The sequence below is a fragment of the Nematolebias whitei genome, chromosome 11, assembly GCF_014905685.2.
Source record: "Nematolebias whitei isolate Nwh7 chromosome 11, NemWhi1, whole genome shotgun sequence".
NCBI classification, from domain to species: Eukaryota; Metazoa; Chordata; class Actinopteri; order Cyprinodontiformes; family Rivulidae; genus Nematolebias; species Nematolebias whitei.
Window position 1 is genome coordinate 19633075 of NC_056508.1, and position 20596 is coordinate 19653670.

At 39.2% G+C, this 20596-nt stretch overlaps 1 protein-coding gene across 1 annotated transcript in view; it reads right to left on the reverse strand.

The window, feature by feature from the left end:
- Positions 1–20596, reverse strand: part of LOC119416657 (cadherin-4) — a 390454-nt gene that overhangs the window by 98694 nt on the left and 271164 nt on the right. Inside the window, exon 4 of the mRNA XM_037683843.1 lies at positions 11656–11882. Coding sequence (XP_037539771.1) covers positions 11656–11882 — 227 coding nt within the window. The remainder of the gene's footprint in view (positions 1–11655; positions 11883–20596) is intronic.

Genomic DNA, 20596 nt, shown 5'->3' on the forward strand with positions numbered 1-20596 from the left:
AAACAGATCAGCAGCAACATGAAACAGATCAGCAGCAACATGAAACAAATCAGCATCCATATGAAACAGATAAGCAGCAACATGAAACAAATCAGCAGCAACATGATGTGATTATCCTGGTTAGATATTTATGAGTCTAACAGCTTCAGGGTAGAAGCTGTTCCTCAGTCTTGTGGTTCTACACTGAATGCTCCTCAACCTCCTTCCTGAGGGGAGTGGGGCAAAAAGTGTGTCTGCTGGGTGAGTGGGGTCCTTCATGATGCAGGTGGACCCCTTCCTGCATCTGGAGGTGTAGATGTCTGTGATGGTGGGGAGACTGACTCCAACAGTATTCTGTGCAGCCTTCACCACTCTCTGCAAAGCTTTTCTTTCTGCAGCTGTGCAGCCTCCATGCCACACGATGATGCTGGAGCACAGGATGCTCTCCACTGCACACCTGTAGAAGGAGGTGAGGACTGAGCTTCCCAGACCAGCTCGTATTGATCAAAACTGTATGAAAAGTTGATTCATGGCTGTTATGATCCTGATCTTGCAAAGGAAGTAGTCAGTGAACAAGGCCAGGCTGATTCTGGCAGATCTTGATCACCAACTCCATGGTGCGTTCAGGTTACTTCCATCTGGATGCAGGTATATACTGCCCAGATGTAGGACGAACAGACTGAAAAACTCATTCATCCCTGTAGCGATCAGATTCTCAACGAACAATGATGATTTTTGTACTGTTATTTTAACGTCTCAATGTTTTTTCTATGGATGTATGGATGTTTTGTGTGCCTACTGACTGTGAAACAAAATGGCCCTTGGGGATAATAAAGATTTCTGAACTCGAACTTGAACAGAGCTAAGTTGGTGTGAAGGTGTCACGTGGGACATACATGAGAAGCACTCTGCTCTGACTGAACATGCTGCTGTCTGTCACTCTGCTGCACAATGCTGGCTTTATTTGTGTGAGCACACACCTGAAAGAGCTAACTGGCTTGACTGGTGCTTTGTGAACAGCCAGTAAAAAAACAAAAAACAAAAAGTGGGTTTGTTATTGTGGTCATTTTATTTTACATGAACTGCATCAAATAAATTCTCTACAAATGTTTCAAGAGGCACAAAAGAACAAAATTATTCACCCTGGATTTCTTAGATTTTCAGTTAGAGAAAGACAAACATCATTGACTGTAAACGTGCATGCTGCTAAGACTTGCTGATCCACAAAGACACATTTGGTACAAATAAAAAGACAATACATGATCAAGAATATTTTATCTTTAATTCTTAAAAATAACACACAATGATTTTTGCGGCATGATTTAACGTGCCCTGAGTCCTCCTTTTTTCCATCAGTAAAAAAAAAAAAAAAATCTTCAGACTTTTCCAATGTATAGGGTTTCTGAGCACAGAAGAACTAAACTGTCTCCACATTTTCCAGGAAATCTCTAGTGTTTGTGAAAATGGCTTTGACCTTTTCAGACCAAGAAGTGACCATTACTGGAGCAAAAACAAAACGTGAATGATCTTTAAAACCTAATAAAAGAAATAAAATGTATTTTTTAGATATCTTTTTATATAGCTGATTTTAGAAAGGCCACCAGCACATTGAATGGAAAGGACTAAATCAAATGTGTTGTAAATATTGTTGACTTAGGGCTGCATGGTGGTGCAGTGGATAAAGCTATTGCCTCCCATCCTTTCTGGAAGTTTGTATGTTTTCCCTGTTTTTCCTAAATACTCCTCTTTAATCCCACATATTAAGAACATTTGGTACCTGTCTCTTGGTGGGAGTGAGAGAGTGAATGGTTGTTTGTCTCTATGTGTCCCTGTGATGGACTGGAGACCTGTCCAGGGTGTTCCTAATTTCTCACACAGCAACTGTTGGAGATATGGGTGAAAAAACTGGATGGATGGATATATTAATAGATGGACACTATTAACTTAGTATTTAATGAGACAATTATATATGTTTTGCCAAGACAAGATATTTTGAAGTTAAGCTTTCTGACTGTACATTATACTGCACCTTTAGGTCACTTTCTGTTGCATCATTACAGTCTAATAAATGTTTCGTTTTAAAAAAAGCACTTTGCTTGTAGTTTTAGAAAAAGCATGCTTTTAAGTATTCCAATGATCTAGTGCTAAAATAAAGGGTGTAAAAATAACTGAACGCTGCTTATATTAAAATAGTACTGCAAGAGCGGGTTTGCTGAGAAAACAAAGTAATTGGAAAGCATTCACCAGAGATGACAGAGAAAACATTTTCCTTAAAGCATGCACTAGCAGAAAGGGAAATCTCTGATTGTGTATAAGCACACATTTGTGGATAGAAAGAGGTTCATGTCAAAGTACAAGACACAATAAGGGTTTGTGAATCTGGTTGTAAAATAATAATAATAAAAAAAACAGTTCACTGTACATTTACATACAAAGAGGCTGATGTTATAACATCTCCCAGCATACTTTTAATATTGCCTATATGAAACACATAGCCTTGCAGTTTCACCTGAACAATTGACATTTGAGGATAAGAAATAACTGCGGCACAGAAAGAGATTAACAGCAATGCAAGATCACAATGGCTTCTGGCACATATTGAAAGTTGAAGGTCCTGTACCATGTAGTCTATAAAAAGTGTTTTTCTTTGTCTCTTTCTGTTTGTTCTTTCCTGGTCAAAGCCCCTCAGAGGTTTGGCTTGTATTTCCAAGCAGAAACAAGGCTTTCAAGGTTTCCTTCATTAGATGGACACCCAGGAAAAATGCTTTTAAGCCAGTATGAAGGTTTGTGGTATATGGGCATGCGTGGGTGGACAAAGGTGTAGGATGTGGAGGGGCATGGGCTAAAGTGTCAGGCTCACTTTCATCATCCAAATTCTGTCTTTCAGACATCTTGTACTGTGGTGTCCAGAACACTATAAGCAACAAAACAAAAGGGGAGGTTGTTACACCGATAAAAGGACATGCTACAAGATCATAACGAATAATGGTACTTTAATAAGGAGCTTTTGCTACTCTATAATCATGCTCTACGTCATTCTTTAAGTTACACAGATTGTTTTAGTCACTTATGAGCAGCATCTTTAAACAACACTGATCTTCAGCTAGCTTTTGATTTTGATGAGGCTAACAGGCTAGCTCACGCAACATAATCAGATGATGAACAAACCACGACAGTAAGACATATACCAACTAGTTACTCAATTATCTAAATATGTGTGCCATTGAGCACATCTGTACATTTAGCACCAATTATATTAAATCGTATTCAAATTATATTTACGTATTTGTCCTCCTGATAAGGCTAAGCCAGTCACCCTTATTTAGTTAACATTTTAGTCGTTGTCCTGTGATGGACTTGCGACCTGTCCAGGGTGTACCCCGCCCCTCGCACAGTGATTGCTGGACCCCCGTGACCCAAAATGGGAAGTGGGTAAAAGATCAAGGATGAATTTCAGTCTTCAACTACTAAAGAAAGTCTGAATTTGTTGTTCTTTAGTCACATGATGTTTTATTGCCCAGAACCCAAGACAAATAGGCAATAATGGTTTTGTCCATGTCTGTGGGAAAGTTCAATTGTCTGTTGTGGTAGCAAATTATCTCATGAAGCACTAAACAGATTTTAAATAAACTTTCACCAAGTCATTGAATGAATATCTACAGTGAAGTAACTTACTTCACTTAAAGTCATTCCCATTCAAGATGGCAGACACAGATAACTGACCTATCACACGATCTTGCAGTACTGCATGAGAACACACAAAACAACGTAGCACATTTTAACATTTAATCAAAACCACTGTGACTCCATCTTTTCTTATCATAAGACAATTTCATTTAAACTCTGATCATACAGAGATTATACAATGAATTGCATTAAGATACTTTTCTAAACGGTCGGGGTTTACCCTTATCTCATAAATGCTTCATCCCTCTCTAACAAACTTAAGATATTCACAGTAACTTTGTGAAACTATTCAGGAAGTCTACTGAAATCAAATCCGGTTCCTTCAGGAGAAGTTGTGACCCGATGAAATTCAGCTCTAACAATATTTTCTAATTTCAATTTGGTTGATCTTCAAACTCTCAGGAATATACATTAAAATGTGATATATCAAGATACACACACATAATCTCTGTAAAATCTAGGAAAACTAGCATCAAACAACACAGTCTGCTGTTGCAAACAGAAGTGATACTGTATCACACAAAAACGAAGCCATTTATCAACACTGTGAAGAATACATCTGACTTCTCTTGGCTAGAACTAATCTCAGACAAATACGCTTGAGTCTCTTTTGTTGTGAGGAGTCAAATTATAGATTTGTGTGATTTTTAGATTAACGGCAACAATTCCTGTCAGTGAAGACGTTCAGTCTTTTCCTGTGTATTTATTCCTCCCAAGTAAAGACAAAAGAATAAAGAAAGTAGATATTTATTGTATGTTATTATCTCCTCCCACTGAAGGCAAAGCTGGCATGTTATTTCCTGTTTATGTATCTTCTTTTTGCCAGTACAATAAGCAAAACATTCCATGAACCACTGGTTGGATTTTATGGAAACACTCATAAAGTAATTATTTGAACTACTTCTATAACTGCTTTACTTTTCAAGTCATCATTCAAGATGGCTACTACAGCAATCCTTAACCAATAAAACATGTCTCAAACAGCTAGGTTTACAAGTATTGAGCTAAAACTTGGTGTGGTAGTATGTCAGAGGCATTCCCAACAAATGCTCTGAGAACTAACCAGTCCCACTAGATCTGCTTGTTAAACGTTGTCATTAGCTACTGGAATCAACTGTGTTTGTCTGTTAGCATAATATCTGCTGAGCCACTGGACAGATTTTTGTTAAATTCTTAAAAAGTAGATATTGGGTGTTTATTTTACAAGTGGTTAAATTGTAGTCAACTTAATTTCACAATGATTGCCACAGCCAGCTGACTTTAAAATGGCTATAACTCCATCAATTGTACAGATACTGAGCTAAATATGTTCTGGTAGTAGGTGAGACTCATCCTAAACACACTGTGTGAGCATCACCACCACCTCATCTCATGAGCACTCACAGTATTGCATGGGAATGCGCATGACATCATTTACAAGGTTTGACCAAAATGTTTATAAATCTGTCGTTTGTCAACATAAAATATTCTTAATTTAAAACTCTGAGATGAAGGACAGTGAGCGATATGCACTGTTTCAAGGAATGGTAGTTGCTACTTTATTGTATTTTGTAAAATATGTATTTCCAGCAATTATGGACATGGGTTTGAAAACAATGCTATGAAAAACTTAAGAAGATTAAATCACATTCTGTTCTATTTAGTCACTGCTATTCTCAAAACAAACAAATAAACAAACATAAGTTTTAGTTTCAGGTTTGAGCTGCACAAACAACAGTACATTTTAGAACCCGGAGTCCTAAAACCCACAAAATTGATTACAGTTAAACAATGGTCTATACTGCTAAAATAAAAAAAAGACTTGGAAACAAACAAACAAATAAACAAATAAATAAAGAACCAATTACAAAATAAGCCCAAATTTGACCACTAGGGGTGCCACAGTCAAATAAATGCTCCACGTTTTCATGTTGCTCCAGAACAGCTGGATATAATGTGCCAGTCTACATAGCACCTGCGTGCGACTTACACCCCCCCCCCCCCCCAGCAGTATTATCAGTCTTTCAAAGACAGGCTTCAAACATGTTTGCTGCACGTGTTGTTCACTGGAACGTGCACATGCACCTTTACATTCAGTCCAAATTAAGGAGACTCGCCTCTGCCCAGCATCACATGCCTACGTGAGCAAACAAGGGCTGTCAGTAGAGAGGGTTAGACAGATGTGATCGGGGGCTGGACAAATGTATTATTTTGTCTTCAGAGGGAGGGAAGGCTTAGAGGGGTTGACTGCAGGGCATAGCTGCCCCACATCCCACCGGTGCCACGAGGGGAGGTAGAGGTGAAACTATGTTTGTGGGAAGGACTGAATGAATGAATGGAAAGGGTGTCAGAAGCAGATGTGACCCTTCTCTCCCTCCCGCTCCTCACTTCACCCTCCCCATTAGTCATGTACTAGATTCTTTTATCTGCACAATCTCACAGGTATAGAGTTCACCGATGAGAAATGAACAAAAAATGGTTGAGGAAAAAATGCAAAATGTAGATTTTCCTTTAGTTATTATTTAAGTTATTAGGTAGTTAGTTACTAGTTAGTATTATTTAAGTTTATTTGATCATCCCTGATTCCCCAAGTTGCTTTTTTTTAATTCACATACTAAGAAAGACAAAAAGGGGCAGAAAAGGGATGAAATTGAAATAAAGAAGTATTTGTGAGTGTACGTTTTGTGCACAGGAGTGACAAAAAGTAGAAGCAAACCTGAGTTAGATTAAAACTTTTAACAGCCTTTGTTGATTTTAGCGATTTAAAGGTTGTGGTATTTTCCTTAATCCCACACAGAAAGAGCATACATAATTTGGCGTGCAACGTTGCCCATCACAGGTTCATATGTTCCAAATATATGATTATTTATTCCCCAAACAAAAGGACATTTGCACATAGGCAATTCACAACATTAAAAAAAATGAATGCAAAATTAGCATAATTCACACTTGATCCAGCATAATCTTCCACAATAAAACAACATTCTCACACACATACCAAACACACACCAACGCTATGTGAACAGGAGTCACTGAGTGTGAAATGGATGCGGCCCTACAGCGCTGGTGCCATCAGCCTTAGCCAGCTGGCGGTGGTCCCAGCTCTTTCCTCTCCATGCCACTGCCTTCCCAAAACCCTGCATGCTTTGATTTCAGCCAGCCCCTGGCTACCCAGACATCTGGAAGTTATTATTCAACAGAGCACGCCACAAAACGGCATTTTCATAATGAAACATCCCATTTTGGTGCAGCGTCCTGCTTTCTCTTGCTGCATACATGATGGTTACAACTTGTAGCAGATTTCTTACCACTGACCACGTTTAGATCCCTTATCGTTTATCTATTTGTGGCTCCTCGGGAGCTCTATATCAGTTCACTAACCGCAAAATCAAGTAAAATAATCGCTCACATGACCTTTAATGCTCTGTAGTTTAACCCTGACGAGCTCACAGCCCATCACACTGTATATCTTTTGAATTGCCTAAATCACAAACGTGTAAAGGACAGTATTTTCAGCAGCTGAACAGTGCACTTATCACTATAGCCCACCATCAGAGATCCTTTGCTGGCTGTTGTCTGACTCTATTCATCTCTGTGATTCAGTGACTGACTCTGTGGCTTCTCCTCTCTTTTCACACTATTGGTGACAGACTAAGTGCCTGTCCATGTGTCTAACAGATAGAAAAATATGTCAACCACCTCTGAATGAATTTTAACCAAACTCACAGAAAGTAACCATTACATGTGCAACTCAATTCAATTCAGTTTATTTATATAGCGCCAAATCACAACAAAGTTGTCTCAGGGCACTTTACAGGAACATTCACATACATAAAAGCCAATTAGTAAAGTTCTCTATCTAAGGAATCCAGCAGACGAGTTGAATCTGATTTACAACTGATTTACTTTAGGAGTCAACCCAATTCAAGATGGCCAAGGCAACCAACTCACCATAAAATCTTAATCAAAATAATCAAAATCACCATATCTTTCCAATTTTGGCTTCTCTCCATTGGCTCCCTGTCAAATTCAGAATATAATACAAAATCTTCATTCTAACCTACAAAGCTCTCAACAACCATCTCATATTACAGATCTTATTGTTCCATATTTTCCTAACAGAGCACTTCCCTCTCAGACTGCAGGCTTACTTGTAGTTCCTAGAGTTTCCAAAAGCAGAATGGGAGGAAGATCCTTCAGTTATCAGGCTCCTCTCTTGTGGAACCAACTTCCAGTTTCTGTCCTTGAGGCTGACACATTGTCCAGTTTTAAAACTGGGATTAAGACTTTCCTTTTTGATAAATCCTATAGTTAGGGTTGGCTTGTTATGCTACTATAGGCTTAAACTACTGGAGGACAAATTGACCTAATTTCCTCAAATGAATAGTTACAAATTAATTCAAATGAATAGTTTGTATCTGTAATCTGTAAACGAGGCACACTTCTACAACATGAACCCAGAAGCGTTGGTCGTGCACCTTCCTTTGCATGATATAAAATGATTGCAAGTGCTGCACTGAGATGACTGGTCATTTTATTAAAGTTAAGCCACGCCTTCCATCTCCATGTAAGCAAACACTTCCGGTGGGTTCTTCTTTGTTGGTATCGGCGGGCGGCATCTTCTTCATTGATGTTAGGCGAGCGGCTTCAACTTCCGGTCAGTGGACTAGGCATCGAAAGTAGGAATTGAAAATGTATCATTTGAATGATTCCGGGAAAACCGGACAGTTAGTCCCGGTTCCAATCGATTCTCCATACTCGATGCCCAACCCTAACTGAGACACACCTTTACTATAATTTCGAGCAAACAAATAATTGTTTTTAAGTGTTAATCTTGTTAAATTATTGTTGAAGTCCTCCCGTGCATGCTATCGTGGCCGTCATTTGACAGCCAATGGCTTTTTGGCACAACACCAGCCCACATTTCCAGGTTGTCTGTGGTGACGCGTAACAAATGCGACGCGTCAGGGGTGACGCATAATAGATGCGATATACAGCGAAGCGACGTATTTGTTTTTTTCCACTTTATTAGACATATTTGGACTGATGTGACTTATAGGGCGATGCAACATGTACGCCGAAAAATACAGTAAGTAATATTTTATGTATGTGAATGTTGTTCAGTGCCCTGAGGTAACTTCCATTAAGACTTGGCGCTATATAAATAAAATTAATTTAATTTCATTGAAAAGAATGGTTAGAATTCAGTCTTACAGATATTGTATTAAAATCGAGTGAGGCTGTAGTTGAAAGTCATTCACAAAACATCCACCAAGTGCTACATCTTTGCTCACAGCTTCAGCGTTAACTATTGGAGTCAACTTTGTTTGTCTGTTTACAAAGTAATGTATGTACCACCTGAAAGATATTAATGACACTTTATTAAATTTAGTATAAAATATTCATCTATGAGCAGCACGGTGGCGCAACTGGTAGAGCTGCTGCCTCTCAGTGAGTGGGTGTGCGGTTCAAATCCCAGTCTGGGGGCCTTTCTGGGTGGAGGTTGCATGTTCTCTCCGTGCATGCGTGGGTTTTCTCCAGGTACTCCGATTTCCTCCCACATACCAAAAACGTGTATGTTAGGCTAATTGGTAACTCTAAATTGTCTCTAGGTGTGAGTGAGAGAGTGAATGGTTGTTTGTCTTGTTTGTCTCTATATGTCCCTGTGATGGACTGAGACCTGTCCAGGGTGTCCCCCACTCCTAGCACAGTGATTGCTGGACAGGGGCACCAGCGACCCCCGTGACCCAAAATGGAAGAAGCGGGTAAAAGATGATGGATGGATGGATGGATAGATGGATGGATGATAGAAAATGGTTACAACTCCAGCATTTCTTAACATCAGATGACCTCAGTTTAAAATGCTGGCATCAAAGGTAGCAATTCTTTAAGGAAAGCTGGGCTTTCGTTTTTAAAATGTTTTAAATGGGATGCCATAAATAAATAAAAAGCTGCTCAAGAAAGTCAGAAAATCAGTTCTTAGTCATCACCTTCATTTATTATATTTTGGACATATGTGGGACAAAATGATGTATCTGCACACACTAGATTGAGGTACATGAACTTAAATGAACATTTCCGTTTGAATTTCACATCTAATCAAAAACAAGATGGACTTTCTTACTTACTAACTTTTTACTGACACATTTTGGATGTTTATGGGTCCTAAAAGCAAGCTGTAAACACACTTTTCTTTTATAAAGATAAAATGACAAAGTAGTTAGTGAACAGAGAAACATTAATATTCAGCTGTTTTTAATAACCTGGGAAATGTACCAACCATGTTCACCCTGCTGTTTTTGGATTGTTCTAAAATTCAACAAACCGTAAGGGGAGACTGATTGCCTCTTTAGATGTTTAATACTTCATTATCTTCATCAGGTAGCTCCCAACTTAATTAGACCATTAGATCTGAGCAGAGTGAAAACTTTTAAAATAAAAAGAAATGTTGAAAAACAGCTAAAACCTGCAGACTCTGGGCAGCACAGGCACAATAATTAGCTTCAAGTCGGTGTAATTTAAATTCAGACTCTGTGCACTGTATTTTTCGCCATATAAGTCGCACCTTTTTGCATAAATTTGCAAGTCCTACGACTTTTACACTGAAGCAACTAATATACATTTTCCCCCATATTTATAACCCAATATTTGGCTGAGATCTGATGATGTCATTCATTCTGACATGAAAAATAAACAAATATTTTCAGCCACTAGAGGACCCTCGAGCTTTATGGCAAGCCAAGTGTCTCATTAATAAGTAAAAGTGTCTGTTAATGAGACACTTGGCTTGCCATACCAAGCCAAGTGTCTCATTAATAAGTAAAAGTGGCTGTTAATGAGACACTTGGCTTGCCATACCAAGCCACCTTCATCTCGCTCCGGAACTCCTGGAGCAAATGTCAAATCAGCTGAATTTTGTGGCTCCGCCCAGGAGAAATGCAGCTGATTTGACCATTAAAGTGCACTTATTAAGGAAAAGTTAGACTGAGACACACCTTTACTATAAGGTCGGGCAAACAAATAATTGTTATCAGTGTTAATTTTGTTAAATTCTTGTTAAAGTCCTCCCATGCACGCTCCTGTAGCCGCCATTTGGCAGCCAATCAATTTTTGGCACAACACCGGCCCACGTTTCCTGGTGGTCAGCGGTGATGCGTAACAAATGTGACACGTCATCGGTAATGCCTAATAAATGCGACTTATACGGCGAAGCAACTTATTTATGTTTTTTTTTTTTTTACTTATTTAGACATTTTTGGACAGATGCGACTTATACGGCAAAGAATACAGTAGTTACAAAACTCAATCTATTCTATACCATCATCATTGTTTCACAGATTCAAGTCCAGTTTCAAGCTTCTACACACCAGAAAAGTGTGTTTTACAAAAAGGTGACAGTATATCTTATAGAAATAAGTATACATTTTCCTGTCAAAACTAAGTGGATCATTGTCAGTCATCATATCTTGTAAGTGACATGTTTTCCTCAGTCTGATTTAATCTTGTGAAGAACTCACTGGCTCTCGTGAGATGTCTAAAGTTGCAGTGAGTAAGTGAACAAAGGCGTCTGATTGTTTGTGTTGTCCCTGCCTAAACTGATTAACTTCTGTGTTGGTATTGACTATCCGATCTGGCCATGTGGTTCTGTAGTTATGGGGACAGCTTAGCTCAGGCTGCTCCGTCTTCACCTGACCCCAGACAGCTTTTAAATAGAAACGGAACAGCCAAGAGCCCCTGGGTGCATAAGGCGCAGGATGTTTTCCAATAACAGCTTAAGGCTGAGGGAAACATTCTCTCCCCCATGTGGCTGCGTGATTCTATCACTTTTAACCGTCTGCCATCGGTGCTTCTCTCTCTCCCACTCTCTCTATTCCTCTAGAAACCCTGAGGAGTTTTGACCTGATTCTGGGCTGTTAGTATCTCCAGACCACTGGAGAAAATATGATGGGAAAATGAACCTCTGAGATGATAATGGAAATATGAAGCATGATATTTCTGTGTGTAACTCACCTCGTTCTCATTACGCCCAGGTGATGGCAAGTCAATCACTGCCAGTTGAATCACGGTCTCCCAGACTTTTGCATGTTGGCCACGTGCTGCTACTTTAAACTGGACCGGTTCAATCAGGCTGGCAACCTCTTTCTGGGCAAAGATGGATCCATCCGTCCGCACGCTGAAGGCAGGGTCACTACTCTGGAAAACCACGCCATCGTTCCCCACGCAGTCATCAAACTTCACTGTAAACACAACGGTTGACAAGAGTTTAGTTTTGCAGTTCAAACAATGCAGCAACAGCCAAGAAATGAAAAAGAAATGCATGAGTGATTGTTGGCTGGGATGCAGTCAAAATTACTGTGCTAACTCAGAGTCATGCACACTCAAACAGCTCACCTGCAGCATACATAACTCAATATGAGGTAGACAACAACATGAATACAAATGTGAGAAAACGTATCAGTGCACGTAGTTTGACACGCATGCATATTGCCATTAGGTTTAAACATCACAAGGATTATTTCTGAGGACTGTTTTTCAGAATTGAAAGCACAAGTGAAGTCCAAACAACCTCACATTCTGATTCTGTATGAAAAACTGGAGTTGAAGCAAGTTTTTATGAGAAAAAAAAAACATTTTAACCTCTATCCCTAATTCTAGTAACAGATAATTAATATAATGCTTTGGTCAAAAGTGAACAAAGTCACCATAAATCAAATTCAAAATCTCTATTTGCTAGTCCATTAAAACAAAACCTTTAATTTGTCTCATTCACTGGTGTCCTTCCTTCATAAATGTGATCAAGAACAACAAATCTTGTTCCTGATAAAAAAAAAAAAAAAAGCCTGCATGGATGTGATACAATATATCAATTGTCCTCTTGAAAGATTATATTTATCACTAAGTGCTTCTCCATTAGCTGCTTTCACAAAAATATGTGCAAATAAATCCTTTAAAGCAGTTGCACTACACAAACATGATCCACCAGAGGGATATGTGTGCTCTACACAGTTACAACAAAAGTTTAAATCGTGTCATCTGGACCAGTTGCTTTAAGTGAGAAAAGTTTCGTCCTCCATCCAGAGGACTTCGTCAGTCTACGGCCTGCCAACCAGATACATCACACAAGTGTCTTCACTGCTGTGTTTCAAGCCAACGTCTTGTTGGAATCTCAAAAGAAGGCTTAACCTTTTTTGTTATGTATCTGGATGATTGAGCTTACAACCCTTTTTCTACACAATTACATTTTAAAAATGTGAAAAAAAATAATGTAGCGATGAACAAAAATTGAATAGACAGTTTTGCACAACTGTCACTGCAGGACCCAGAAAAAATATGCACAACTCATTAAAAATTTTAAGAAATTGTTTAGTTTAGGTGGAAACATCTGTATTCTGATGAAATGTACCAATGGATCAAAACATGTACCCTAAACACAAGCAAAAGGAAAACAGAGGGGCATCAATCCATGAATTAAAATCAAGTTTGCACAAGATAATTTCTTCAAGAAGCAAGAAAACTGATCAAGCCATACTTATAATTTTAATCTAATAAAAATCTACAACAAGCTGATGAAAGGATGAGTTAGAGATGGGTGTAGCCCACTGGTCTTTTGCCCTCATTTACTTCCTGTTTCGGGGCGCATGCAGCCTTCTAGCCCTCTCTCGGGGATTACAATGTCTAGACAACATATTGTAAGAAACCCTGGGCTGAAGGCTGTAACTCACTTCTGTATCTGCTCTTTCTCTCCTCCCACGCTTTGACAACAGTTGAAACAAGGTTCCCATTACAGAAAGTGACTGAGAGTAAATCCGTCTTTTTGTTCTGCTTGGACTTAAATAAGCCTATGATCATGCCAGAACCTTCCATCTAAAGCCAGAGGTCCAGTCGGCCACTCAGAGCTCAGTCAGAGGGGACATCTATTCACTGATACTGTCTGTCGAGCCTGGCAGGTGCTGCACAAATATCCTTTTTTAGACAGTTACAGATGGGATAAGAGATGGATTATATTAACAAAAGAGACTGAAAGGCTGCTGTTTTCCATCACTGCCGAGGATTTTCACCCCAAAAACTCTTTCTTGTCTGTTTCGCTTAAATTCTTGTTCACCTGATCCCAGTTTATTGTGTTTCTACTAGTGTTTTTGAAGGTTTTCAAAGGTTAAAATTGGAAGGTGAAAACAACGTTTGATAAACAGTGGAATGCACAATTAAAATTGTTAAAGTAGCCTGAATTATTTTTTGTATAGAAAAGGTTAAAACAGTAAATAAACTCGTATCATGCTTTACTGTACTACGTATAAAGTTATGGTGTCTGGAAAGCAATCAAACACCTAAGGGAAAACAAAAAACCTAAAAAACAGGCAGTTTTTGGTCCAGTGCCCCTTTCCTGCCAATTATTGGTTCTTCTTTCTGTAAGCTAGGCATACAGCCAGCCGAGCAGCACTGCTGTAGTTGTTACTGGAAGAGGCCTGTAGGCTGAATGTCAAAACACAGAGAAGAGGTAATTTAGAGGTCATGGTCAAAACTAAAATGTGAATTTGTCAGTTTTCTTTTTACATAAAATCATTCCTCACAGTGATGTGGAACAATGTAACTTCTGAAGCACAGACTGCATCAGAGGGGCTACTGCTAGCTGCTGCTGCAAACAGAATTCAATTCACCATGTGTTGGGAAACGGCCACAAATGCAAAGTTTTGTAAAATGGCATTTGATCGAACCACAAAGACACATTTTGAAACTGGATATTTTTTTTAGGACAGCAGTAGTTTTAGGTTTGCTCAGGCCATCTGTTAGCTCGGATTCAGTCAGAAATAAACTATACACTGTATAACTGTTCTTTGAATTGTCCACAAGTGTCCAATCACTACATCATGATCACATATACTGGACTATAGGGAGGAAAGGAAGAGAGCTGTTTTTGCAATAGACAAGTATTTTAATGCAATGCCTTGTATTACTGAGGTGTTACAATAATAAACTGCATATGAAATACGCACCTGAAGCTGAGGTGATGGACAGTATAATTTTACTGGCTTTGGCTAAGAAAATGTAATTACCATTGTCTATGTAACACTGACATAGCATTTATTTAAATATAATGTATCTGTTACATGTTTTTGTTGTGTTTATACAAGCATGGACTGCAGCTGTTAGCAGAGCACAGCCTTAAGTATATACAAATTATGAATTATCACTTACAAAACATGTCAGTACATATTTGTTTTGTTGTTCATGTGCAAATAAAGATAGTCGGTTTGCACAGCCTTAAAGTAAAAATGTGTCTTGCTTTATCCTGATGCATGCTCAATAATCCAGATAGAAAATATCTATCAAAGTACAGCCAGGTTCTCCGAACAGATTCTTGTTGAAATGTTTAATATTTTATCCAAATTACTTCATCAGTTTGAGGAGTTGTAATAAACTCAGTCTTATAAGCAGCACCTTCTCATAGTGGATCAACCAGTTTGCTGGTGACATCCAAAACTTGTTCACATGATAAAGCAGGACCATCAGCCTAACGACCAATTGTTAGTGCCCTTATAGCCGCTTGCTATTCACAGAGGACTGAGTGAAACTAGCAATAACAGCATTGTAAGAGACAGTTGAACAGGGAGGCCTCTGCCCCTGTTTAATGATGGATGAGTTCTTTTCACAAAGATGGCTTCCTTCACTCCTCCCTCAAATCAACGTTTCTCTCGATCAAGGATATAAGCATCTTCATCCCAGAAAAAGTGACCACTGGCCCAGCAGATGAGTGTAGACCACAGAGGCCTGGCCTGATGATGCTGCCTGTGTCTTACTTTACATTGTGAATTACAATATGTGTTTTAAATTTGGACTTAAACATGTAAAAAATAGCATCAGAACACAAAATAACATCTGACAGCTCAGACAGAGGGACTTCATTTCAGAGATGGCAAAAAAATTCCAGGCATTTTTAACAAGTCTCTTAATCTGATTGGTAACTCTAAATTGCCTCAAGGTGCAAGTGAGAGAGCGGATGGTTGTTTGTCTCGTTTGTCTCTATGTGTCCCTGTGATGGACTGGAGATCTGTCCATGGTGTCCCCAGCCTCTCGCACAGTGATGGTTGGACATGGGCACCAGTGACCCCTGTAATCCGAAAAGGAAGAAGCGGGTAAAGATAATGAATGGATGGATGAATGTTAGCATTAGCCTTGATTAGCTTTCTGTTTTGACCAAGGCCACAGTGAAATGTAGTCTATTTTCATCAATAGAGCATTTATTGTCTTTACACTACTTTAATTGTACCACATCACAAATCTATAGAGCACTATATAGTGGATAAAAAAAATGGTTAAATAAATTGATACATTACTACAAAATGGCTGACTCACTACAGTGTTTTTTTTTACCTTAGTGCACCATCCTGTCTCTTTTAGTGTTAATAAATAGTGAATGAAATATGTAATATATAAATATGCTGCCGATAGAGACAAGGATGGTAAGCAGATGAATCGGTTAGTTACAGTTTTTGTTGAGTCATGTCATGGACCAACTGTCTGTTGCCACGCTTAACTTTCTTGCTCATCATTTTTGACATCCCCACTCCAGCTGCCAACATCAGACTGTCATGGTTACTAAGAGATCCGCCATTGCATTAAAGAGATGATACAATCTGACAAGAAGGTTGGTTATCTCTAAACTAGAACCATTGCTGGAAGGGTCTTCAACACAGAATGATGTTTTGCATTGACAAAATATATTATGTACTTGAAAAGAATCTTCATAAACTGCATTTTTAAGCTGTGCATTAGCCAAAAAAGATTGCAGCTGTAGCTTATTGTAGTATTTTATTGGCTTACCTCTTTTAGTCCCCTGGTTAGAAAATGTATAATCAAACTAAAGACCAATAAAGCCCAGGATTTATTCAAGTCATTGCTTAATATCTGAACAGGAGCAACACATTAAAATAAAACATCTTTTTTAATGAAAATCAGTAAAATCCCAGTTCAATAAGGCAATAAATAATGAAGCAAGAGGTAACTGCAGGTGTAAAGTGTAATCACTCCCTGCATGTACATGCATAGGCATAGATTTTCGACAATTGCTTGCACGTTTTAACAGAGACAAGCCGAACTAACTACGCCAATACCTACACACAAATGGAGTGACAGGCTGTGCATGGAGTACCCAGAGGGTCTTGTTCTTGCACCAATTAAAGAAAAAAGACAGCGCCAACTTTCCTCGACCACCAACAAACGCACAAACGCGCAAACACACAAACCACCAATAGATCTTCTTTCACTCAATTGGGTCAATACTGCTATAAGAGAGATTATAAAAATCGGCCAGCAACAAAGCAATGAAGCCCAACGGCGCAGTGCTGCACATTAACAAGTTGTCTAAAGCAGCAGGTCCAGGGTGTGCATTGATCTGGCAAATAAGACAGACACCCATGTGTGCCAAACAGCCAGCCAAGCACTTCTCCGCAGTCTAGTCGATGAGAACAATCAGCCGTTAAAATGTGGCAAATTCAACCAGATTTGGGCCTCACAGTAAATGAATAATTATTCATTTCTTCATTGTGTTTAATGGAAATCACCCTGTTTGATTGTTAAGATAATATTACAAACCCAACCCCTATTTTCACACCTTTCTAATTAAAGCTCCCATCTTCCTTCAACGAGGCAAGGACAAGGAGGAGAGGGATGCCAAGAGGACATGTGACCTTCTTGTGCTGTTCTTTGGACAGCCTGACAGGAAGTAGCTGACAAGTGTTGAAAGGGATGTGAAAAAGGAAAAGAGTTAGGGGAAGGGTGGAGGGAAAATGAGTAGTGACAAAGAGAAGGTGAGAAGCAGGGGGATTGCAGAAAGGGAGGTAGATGAGAGCATGGAGAGTGAGCAGAGGTGGAAACCAGAAACAGTAAAATGAATGAAAGAACATTAAAGGAGAAGAAGAAAAAAAAACTTGTGGGCAGATTGTAGTTGCTAAAGAACTTTTTCCCGAGGCAGCTCTGTTTATAGCTGCGGTCGTTTGAATTGTTCAAAGTGTTGTGCACTGAATGCATCAAATGTCACCCTGCCCTACAAAACAAAGAAAACCCTTTTTATGGGCACTGGATCAGGCTGATATCTGTTACAATCAGGCTCATTGTGAACAGGAGAGAATGATGTAGGCAGGGAGAAGAGAGGAGGAAGCTGATGGTGGAGAGCAGTGGGGGCTGGGAGGTGAGGTGGAGGTGGATGCTGGGGAAGGCAGCGGATGGAGGCCTGGCACTGGGTTCCTGGCTCAGTGAACTGGCTCCTTCTTACACATTCACATTGGAATGGATGGGATGCTCAGATGGCTGTCTAAACAGGTTAATTGGGCTGGCCTCCCAAGAGATCAGGACAGATGGATAGAAGGATTGAACGAGAGAGGAGAGGAAGAGAGAGTAAAGGCAAAGGGAGAGCAGTGGAGCTTTGAGGGTATGGAAAAACGGGGTTGGATGGAGAGAGACGGATATGGCCTCTGATCACAGGCACCACGGGGAGCATGCAGCCTAATCAGAGCAGTGCGGAGCTGTGCAGTAAGCAAGGCCCTCAGTGACTGACTACACAGAGCCAGGTCCTGCGTCCACTACTGACAGACTATGAAGGGGGAACAAATCTGTGATGGAAAGGCTGTTTACTGCAATGTTAGAAGCCCATCAGGGAATATTATTCACTGAGGTCAATCATGAAGAGCGGCTTGTCTTTCTGTGCTCACTAGAAACCTCCACAAGAAGAAGCAACCAGCTTGAATCACAGACATGCTCTCAGTCGTCAAGCACACAAAAACAGCAACGGAAAGAAAGCAAGAGCTGGACCCTGAGTTGTTTCAAACTTTGAGTTATCATCAATGAAAAGAGCAGAAGGAACACATCAAAGCAAACAGCGCAACGAAACAAATGCAAACGAAGCTGCTCATCAGTCAAGTATCAAAAGCAAAGCTGCCTGCATTAGAACAGTTCTTTAAACCTACGTGTGCTGGTTCAGTTATCTGACTGTTTCGTTTTTATAACGCATGCTATGTTCATGCACGCTTGGAAAATTTACACATTAAGCTACAGACATGTTTGCCAACTACAAAGGCACAACACAATCAAAATTGAACTTCCATGGTGTATTAAAACACTTTTAAGTTTCCACAAATGTTTTTGCTTGGTTTGATGGAAACTTGTGACGAAAAAGACATTTTCTTTGTTTACCCATCAGGCATAAACTAAGTATTTAATGTCAGAGAAAATGAAAAAAGCGCTGCTCCCTTAAACAAATTATTACATCCAGGGAACAAATAATCTTTTAAATTTGATCATTAAACAACTTTGCCATTTCCCACATTAAACTTTCTCGGCCCTGCTCTGCACTGCTGCAGACTGTGCGTGTCGAGGATATGAATGGACCACGTGTCATATGTAAAATTAAACAGCTTTACTGTGTTTTGTTCGGCTGAACATTGATACACTTTACTTCACTGCTCTTTTTTTCTGAGCGAGGATCCAAAGTGTCAGCATGAGATGTTAGCGTCTTGATTTGGTGCATCTGCTGTTGCTGTTGTTTCACATTAAATTTTTACTGGATGAATGAGCAAGGGACGAGAGTGGACTTAAGGCAAACACAATTTATTTAATGCATGGATGCACACTGTGAGTCCTGAGTCATACTAGCCTGTATGAAGGTCAGAAAACCTCCGCTGTGCTGCACACCTTGCTATCAGCAATACTTCAACGCCCATTTAAACAAGCTGTGCATGGAAAGTTTAGCACTATTTATCGTATTGTCTTCAGGCTTGTATATGACAAGTATCTCTGAGTTAACAGTGCAGGTTTTTGTCTCATTCAGACCTATTCACTTTCAATTGTGAAGGGTGATTTTAGTTTGCATGGAATTAGCATTATAACCAGGCAACTTTATGATAAAACTTATCCCACTGATTATATTGGTTCCACCAGTTGCACTCCAGTAGTGAAAAATAAATAAATAAAAAATTATCATCTGGCTAGCTTGATTGATGCAATCCCTTTTTAGAGCTGAGGCCCTGTTGGATGACTCATGAAGGGTCTTTTCTCCTTGAGCTGTGTCAGGGTAGTCACAGGAGGAGTTTGACTGGTGTTGACAGACCGACTGATCTCAGAGCTGCAGGATGTGTGGCTTGCACATGATAAGATGATCAGAGACCGAAGAAAGAAGTTTTTGTCTGTCTGTCAAAAATTTGTACTACAGGGCTAACAGAAGAAAATAATAGATTAGAATGTATATTTATGCAGAGATTCTACATCTAAGTGCCCTCTTGTATGTCCTGATGCATGCTCAATAATCATAATAATAATAATAAATAGTAAGAATATTGAACATGTATCAGAACTGAAGAAGTTTTTTGGATAAAAGACAAAACATTTCAACAAAGAAGAATCCGTCCAGATGACTTGACTTAACCTTGTTAGATGCCCTCTTACATGTTGCTTTTCTTTCAGCTTCTTTGTTCTGCACGGGTCCACAGGAAGTGAACTTGCACGAAGGATTAGCAGTTGCTTTAACCTGGACTCCATTCCTGACCCAATTTAGCTCGGACCAGCAGCTTCAAATTACAAGACTGTGGTTCTGAGCATCGAGCTACCACGACCCATGAATGGCTTCTTGTGTTATACAGGGGTTCTCAAACTTTTTGGGTTCACGGACACCTTACAGGCGATAAAAAGTTCCAGGGACCCCCTCATAATCCTCATGTTTATTAAATAATTTTCTTCAATTTGTCTCTTTAATGTAATGGAAATATTTGTGTAACATAAATACTTTAGACCTGTTTCTTTAATAGTGTTAACACAATTTTTATACTTTTAAACATGGGGTATTTTTCATTCAAGACACACTAAATTAACTAAGTTTTTAATTTCAACTTCCAAAAATTACAGTTTTGAGGAAAATTAACAGCATCAAAAACCACTTTAAAACTTTACCTATTCACTTAATGAA